Source organism: Perca fluviatilis, chromosome 23, assembly GCF_010015445.1.
Source record: "Perca fluviatilis chromosome 23, GENO_Pfluv_1.0, whole genome shotgun sequence".
In the NCBI taxonomy this organism is placed as follows: Eukaryota; Metazoa; Chordata; class Actinopteri; order Perciformes; family Percidae; genus Perca; species Perca fluviatilis.
The window spans coordinates 6,578,786-6,586,635 of record NC_053134.1 but is presented as its reverse complement, the minus strand read 5'-3'; the positions used below and the strand labels follow the sequence as shown (position 1 = coordinate 6,586,635).

The window sequence follows — 7,850 nt, the reverse complement described above, 5'->3', positions numbered from 1 at the left end:
AAAACAACAATAATTCGTATAATGTAATAACTCTCATAATTAACAGCCTAGTGCAAAACCCTTACTGCAAACTTTAAAAGGAGAATCTACAAGAGACTTAACAGTCAGGATAACAGCAATTTAAAAGGTAAATAATAAACAGAGAATATAATGAGAGACGTCTCCCTCCTCAGCGACAGACACATTCCTCGTATGCATTTGAATCCAGACTACATCTGCCATACCGATCTCATGATCTGCTGAGGCGCTGTAAAGCGTCAGGGCTTCCTCACCTGTGTTCACCTCTTCTTCTTTCCCATTGGTCGGATAGTGTGACTTAACTGCAGTGAGGGCCAAAGGCTGCTCCTGGGCGAGAGACTGCATCCTGCCCCTCCACTTCCTGGTGAGTGTTTAACCTTTGACCGGTGGTGCGCTGGTTATCCTTCACTGCATCTCTCACTTTGCCCAACAGTTCTGGAATAGAAAGGATAAATAGCGTTAATGCGCCGATTTATCAAATAATGTCCAAACTGTTCAAAAAACAATCCACTGCTTCTCTCCAACTATTCTTACAGTATCATAACACATACTGAAACTAAAGGCAGTTTGTGAAAGCTTTGACATTTGCCAAAATAAACACCCACTATTGGGTAAGAATTTCCTTCGAAAGATAAAGACAGGAAATTATGCACTTTGCATTTCCAGTTATTTTAGAATAAACAGAATTGCAGTATGGAAAAAGTTTTGGGAGTTGAGATTGACTTTTGCTTTCAGGTCGTGTATTTGGGTAGAAACCCACAGCAGCTGATAGGCTCTTCTAAGCTGTACATATTCAAGATGATGCTTGTTGCCACTAAAAAAGGTGATGACTAAGAAATGGCTTAATCGGGGGGGGGCACCCACATGTGTAGACTGGTTCAATGTGATGCATGAAATGTTTGTCATGGAAAACTTGACATTTGCTCTAAGACTGAAGATAGATATATTTGATAAATGTCAAAAGGATGAATTGATTTGATTAGCCTACGTAGATCAGATTTCAGGTAATCATGAACATTGTCTGTAACGTAGCCCACACTGTTCCTTTGCCACACACCTTTTTCTCTTGCTTTCTTTTTTCTTCTTCTTGGTATGATTAACTTAAACTGTATTGTGTTAATTCTTTAAAACTATATATATATATATATATATATATATATATAAAGTGTACAATGTATGATACTTTGTACATGTTGACTTGATAGTTGAACAATGACCGCCACCGTGGCTAAATGAGAATGAATGAGAATGTCAACTGGAGAAACCATAACTCAACTAACATAAGATCCAAGGAAAAGACAGCTGATCTCTGGGAAAGTCCAGAGCAAAAACTGAAGTACAAGCAAGCGCTTAGCAGCCAAAGCAAAGTGTAGGAAAAGGAGAAAAGAAAGATCTTGCAGTTTTCGTCTCTCCAACTAATTTTCAGCATCATCAAAGCCGCTTAGAAAGCCTTTTATTTTGTTTAATTGCAGACCAACCTCCTGCCTCTTCAGTCTGTGTTCTGTAATATCAGGTTATGCATACTGTCTGCTGGCTGCCTGTATTTGCATACCAAAGCAAAACTGCATCTGATAACCAACCAGAATCAAACAAAGTAGAAAAACTGGAACGACATGATCGAGACAACAGGCCAACAAATTAGTGGGATCTGGAAATATTCATTCAGACAACCGTGGAGCGAGACTAACATAGAACTGCAGAGTAATGTCACTGTAGCTTCATATGGAAAGTAAAAGAAGAAATATGACTATAATTATGTATTTAAACAGGAGGGACTTAAGTGGTCTTAGGTCGGGCTATAATCACCATGATATAGTAAGCGCAATCAGTTTCCCTAATGAGGTCATTAGTTAGGCTAATTCATGTATCAATTAGCAAATGTTTCTTTGTCAAAATGGGTCTTGAAATAACGTAAAGGTAATAGTCTGTAAATAGGAACGCTTGTGACGTTTCTAAACCACTTGAAGATGTACATTTAATTTGTCTGTAGAGCAGTTGTTCCCTTCATCTTTGGTTTGTCGCTCATTATCGCTCAAAATAAAGAACTAACTTTTAACTCATTAATTACTGTGAAGCAAATGTACAATGTGATCAATCATCTGCTGAGCAGACAGGTTGTGATGCATCTCATCTTTTTTTTTTTTTTTTTTTTTTAAATACTTCATTTTCAAATGATCTCATCTTGTTTTGAATGTAGTTACAAGATTACGGTTTAAACAGTCGCCTCACCAATTAAAAATGTGACCTTTGCTGTGGTGTATATATATATTTTTCTTCTTTTCCTGACCCATTCAGAATTTCGGGATCTATCTTGTGACCCATTTGAGGGGCCCGACCCCCAGGTTTGGAATGACTCATCTAGAGCACTTGCATTTGTAAGTATTTTTGGAATTTTTTTTTTACACTCAACAGCTGACAAGAAGGCGAGAACAGGGAGAGAGAGAGAGAAAATGAAAATGACTTCCATCCAAGGTTGGAAGCGATCCAGGGATGTTAAAATTGTGGCTTATTTTCATTATTGATTAATCTGCAGACAGTTTTCTCGATTAATCAAATAATCATTTGGTCTATAAAATGTCAGAAAATGGGAGAAAAATGCCCATCCCATTTTCCCCAGAGTTGTTGTTGACGTCATCAATTGTCTTGTTTTGTCCAATCAACAGTCCAAAACCCATAGATTTTCAGTTTACAATTAAATAAGACAAAACAATCAAGCAAATCCTCACATTGGAAAAACTGCGACCAGAAAATATTTGCTTAAAAAATGGCTGACTGATTATCAAAATAGTTCCCACTTACTTTTCTGTTGATCACTAATTGATTAATCGACTAAAATGTATTTACAGAAAAATAGCTATTGTAATGGGGAAAAAACAGACAAATATCTTTCAAAAACTGGCTTGTTTCTAAATAATCTGCACAACAATATGCGAGAATACTCATCTTCACAACAACAGACCCTATCCGTCACCTGCCGGGTGGTTGTCCTACAGTAGGTCATGCAGTCACATCACCAATGATTCACTTCCCCGACTTCAACCCACTTCCATCCACCTGGCAATTAACACCGAGGCACGCTGCCGTCACACAGCAATCCCACAGTCAAGCCAAAAACAACTCCAGGATCAGGTTGTCGCTCTCAACTTTGAAATCAATATCCAGAAGAGCAGAAACATATTCTTATTCTGAATCTGTGATTAGGCAAGCCACACATCCTGAGGTGTTCTCAGGGAGAAAAAAAGAAGGAAAAAAAGAAATAAATCAGAAATAAGATGAAAAAAATGTGACAATCCAACAATCCTCTTATGAAAATAGATTGAAGTCCTGTGTCCAAAAGAGCCTCAAAATCCTGAGGAAATGAAAACACAGACACCACTCACGCTGCTGTTTGAGCCGAGTGTATTTACAGAACTGTGAGGCTACAGAGGCAGTGACAGTCTCCACAACCAACCAAGTGTGTGCATCGCCCTACCCCCCCCCCGAACCACCACCAGCGCGCACACACACACACACACACACACCCCTGACAAACATCCATTGCGTAAACAACAAGCTGAGCTAATTTGGCTCACATGACGCTGTTCGCTGCCCCCCCCCACACACACACACACACACACACACACAGACTATCAGTGTTTCTTGCCCAAGAGCCCTACAATCTTCAGCAGCATTGACACATCGCTGTCATCAGCATGCAGTCCTCTACAGCGCTCATTGAAACTCATTAAAATGCACTCAAACACTGGTATCAAATAGTGCGAGGAGTAGTTCCCAGCAGCTCATGAAACTGGTTTTTCCCTTAAAATTCCCCTTAAGCAGCTGTTTTTTCCCCACACTGTATGACATTCGATTCTGCATCTGCTTGTTTCAACACTTCAGTACAGCTTTAAATACTGAGTGACATGTTAAAACCCAAGATGCCATGTTTTTATACTTCCATCAAGAAATGAATGATGAAACACTCAGTCGATCCGCAGAAAAGCACCCAACAAGTTATTTATCAAGCAAATATGGCTAAATTAGCTGATTTTGTCTGTTTTATATCATTGTAAAATTGAATATGTTTAGGCTTTTAGACTGTCGATTACAAAAGACAAGCAATTTAAAGACTCTGGGAACACGATTTAATCTATTAAATATATAATCAACAGATTAATGACTAATTGCAGCCCTAGTGGAGGCTGAACATTAAGTGCAGCCTTTAAATACATGTACATAGACATTCTTGATTTTTTTGGTATCGTTTTGGTTCTATACTCCAGCACATTGCATTTAAAATGAAACAAAGACTATGTGGTTAAAGTGGCGACGTTGAGCTTTAATTAAAAGGGTTTAACAACCACATCCATTGAAAAGTGTGGGAGCTGAAGCCCTATCATTGTCCTTCTGCGCTGTCCAGAAATTGGACACAATATGTATATAAAAAAAACAGGGGCTGCTGGTCCAACACTGATTACTCAATACAGATGTGAAAACATTTAACGAAAACGGAAAGTTGTTTCATCTCAAACTCCTCATGTGCTAGATGGAGGTCAGAGCGACAACAAAAAAAACACAGGAAATGTGTCATCGTCCAAATACTTTTGTTCTGGATTGCTCATTTCCCCAAAATTCACCCTGACATATTTATTATCGTAGGAAACTTTTGGATGTCCTCTGGTCCTCCGCTCGCTCAGTGAGTTTTTTCTTAATTTGTTCCCTGACTGGTTAAAACCCACAGGAGCAAAAAAAAAAAAAACATTCACAGGCTTTTGTTCAGAAGGTCACTGTCAGCTATTTGACTCAATCTTTATCTCTGAAACAAGCCGACTGTTTTCAGAGCAGCATTTATACTTGATGAAGCTTACTGGGCTGCAGCAGTCCCGGAGGAAACAGTCCAGATTGGGCACCAGGGGATTAAACTGGTCTGGGAGAGTTAATCTCAGGACATTTGTGTGCCCCCCCCCCCGGTCTCAGATTGAGTTTTTTTTTATTTTTTATTGATTAGCCCCTGATGGGTCGCTGGGCATCCACATGTTGTCCTCCTGCCTTTCCCTAAACTGATCCATGCCAAAGATTTAATGGGGGGATTTAGGAGATTAACTACTGCATGGGCTTGGGTTTTATTGCATTACTCCCTATTAGGTTCTCCTCTTTTAGACCCATCCAAGAGTTGTTTCCTCTTGGCAACAGGAGGCCTTGATAAAACAATTTGCCCTCTGTTTCTTCCTCTCAATTATGACCGTTTTTTACACAATGCGTCCTGTGTTTCTTGCCTATGATGCCCACTGAGATCAGCTAACTATAAAATGATGAAGTGCAAACAGCAACTGCCCCTGGTGGACCAGAACAAACAAGAAAGAGAAAACAGTGCAGGGGGCTTTCTTATTTCAACATCAATGACTGGAAATGACTTCCTACAAACATAAAACACGTTCTACAAAACCTGAAGCTTTGATAGGAGGTGGAATCTTACATTTGCGTAGAAAAGTCCTCCCCTTATTCAAATACAGGCAGAGAGTTTGTTTGCCAACAGCAGAGAGAGAGAAAGACAGAAACAAACAAACAAAAAAAAAAAAGAAAGGATCCTGGCCTCATTATTTCCTGTATAAAGTGACCTCCCCTTTCTTTTTCTCTATCTTTCCTTCCCTCTTTAATGTAGACTTCCTTTCGGTGTGATTGAAAAAACATTCACAAGAACATTAACATACAATGCCTTCATCAAAAACAGCTAAATGAAAAAAAAATGGCTGATGGTTCTTGCAAAAAAAAAGAAAGAAAAAGAAGCCGAATCAGTCCAAACCATCAATAATGTATTAGTGCAGCAGGACTCCTATTGATCTCTCCCCGTGGAGAAAAAGGATTATGCATGTTTTACCTTTATGGCCATGTTTGTTTTTACCCCCCCCCCCCCCCTTTTTAAAAGTGCTCTTCTTTTTTGGAGCATGCACGAGACTGCCGCTCTCCCATCCATCCCCACTCGCAGCTCCATGGAAAAAAATATCGTTGGAGCAACAAGAAGTGTAAAAGCATGATTTATTTATTCAGCGTCTACCGTCGGCTCCATAACGTGCAGTCTTTTTGTTTCTGTTCATTATGGTGACGAATTTAATATGGAGGAATCCTCGAATAGGCTAATGCAAAGCTGTAAACCCCGGATTTGCAGACCGCCTGCAAAAAAAGAAATAATTAAACAGATAGCCTACGCGCGGTTTAACCCAATTATCTGCTTAATCGTTGCAAATGTACCCATAGAGAAACAATAAACTGGGAAAAAAATATCTCGCCCGACTGTGCAACCATCAACACATTAATCTAAGATTTCAGGCAAAATGGGGAATTAAATCATCCTGCAGTCGGTTTTATTTGGGAAAACGATATTAATCTGATATAATATGGTCTGGAAACAGACGGTACCGCATGAGCTCGAGCATTTTTTGGATAAAAGTGAAAGAGGAAACGTTAAGTGCACATGAGGAAGATGAGGCTGCGAGGGGTGTAGCCGACCAGCAGGCACTCCGGTCATGTACTTTGCACACTCAAAACTGCAGCGGAAAAAAACTCCCACGGAATTGCCAAAAGCACACTTTGGATTTAATTGATTAAACCTCGTGTATGTCCATCAAAAGAAACAGAACCGGGCGCGTTATCTGCCATCATTTTATTTTTTCCTCGTTCAAAGATTTTAAGGCGCAGTTTTTCCCCCTCAACACCATAACCCGCCATGTTGAAAGTGGTTTGACATTTTGGCAGTGTCCGGTATTTTCCGATGGCTTTTACGCACCTAAGGGTGACGAAAAAAATCCAAAATGACTCACTGACATGCGAATGACTGCATTAAGTCATTTCTAAATGCGAGTCTATGAAAACAACTTCGTGTTTCACGTCCAACTAAATTGCGTCGTGAATGGTCTTTAAACACAACATTCAAAAACACCTTCAAATAACGGTTTAACTGTGACTCGGGCATTTTATTAAAATTCACGTTATTTCACAAACAGGTAAGTAGCCTACACGACAGACACAAACAGTGAGGAAAACCAGCGCAATAAAACGTATTACCGCGAGTCCCAGCGTCCTCCCAGCCGGTGAAAGCTGTTAATTACAGCGCGTGAGAGACACTTTGAACAACTTGGGCTTGCGAACGAACGCTCGCGACTATTTTCTCGTTTCTACAGAAACCGCCTCGGGAGCACTTCGTGGCTTTTTAGCGAAAGGGGGTAGAGAAATAACTCTCCCTGTGTTAATTCCGTCGACAAAACGAAAATAACAAGACAGTAACCACGGAAAAGCCTTCCAGGACCGCCGGAGCCGTCACCTGTCTTACCTGTGCAAGTTTTTGGTCGCCTCTCCTTCTCGAGACCCCCTCTGTTTTCTCTCTCTCTCTCTCTCTCTCTCTCTCTCTCTCTCTCTCTCTCTCTCTCTCTCTCTCTCGCCTCTCTCTCTCTTCTCCTCGTTCGCATGAAGCACGAGCACAGCAACGCGAGCGACGTCTTTCAGCTACTGCTGCTGCTGCCCCCGTTCCAATATGGCATCTCCCATCTGCGCATGTCCAAAAACATCTACAGATATTTTCAAGCCAACTCCTTCATGGACCTTTTAAGTGCAGCAGCAAAAATAAAAAAAATATTTCTTTAGCCTGTCAAAAGGGGAACTGAAGTTCAGTCGCCAACAAAACCAAACACACCTCAGTGGAAAACTGTGTGTACATTACTTTTTACAAAACATTACTTTTTATGCTCGTAAAAGCTTTTTTTCTAATGTAACTTTTTATTTAAAATCAATGGGCCTCTGTAATTCATATCAATTAATCATCGTTGGCAGCTCAAATTAATTTGTTTTTAGTGTTCACA

At 40.1% G+C, this 7,850-nt stretch overlaps 1 protein-coding gene across 6 annotated transcripts in view; it reads right to left on the bottom strand.

The window, feature by feature from the left end:
* Positions 1-7,524, bottom strand: part of sfmbt2 (Scm like with four mbt domains 2) — a 57,570-nt gene extending 50,046 nt beyond the window's left edge. For 2 of the 6 annotated variants that reach the window (XM_039791178.1, XM_039791183.1), the window contains exons 1-2: positions 7,325-7,524; positions 273-453 (exon numbers count right to left, since the gene is read on the bottom strand). In XM_039791178.1, the coding sequence (XP_039647112.1) occupies positions 273-363 (91 nt within the window). In that variant the 5' untranslated portion in view covers positions 364-453; positions 7,325-7,524. Of the gene's footprint in view, positions 1-272; positions 454-1,075; positions 1,160-2,977; positions 3,403-7,059; positions 7,079-7,324 lie in introns of those variants that run through there. The other 4 variants (XM_039791182.1, XM_039791181.1, XM_039791179.1 and 1 more) reach the window with 4 other exon arrangements.
* Between the last annotated feature and the right edge of the window lie 326 nt (positions 7,525-7,850).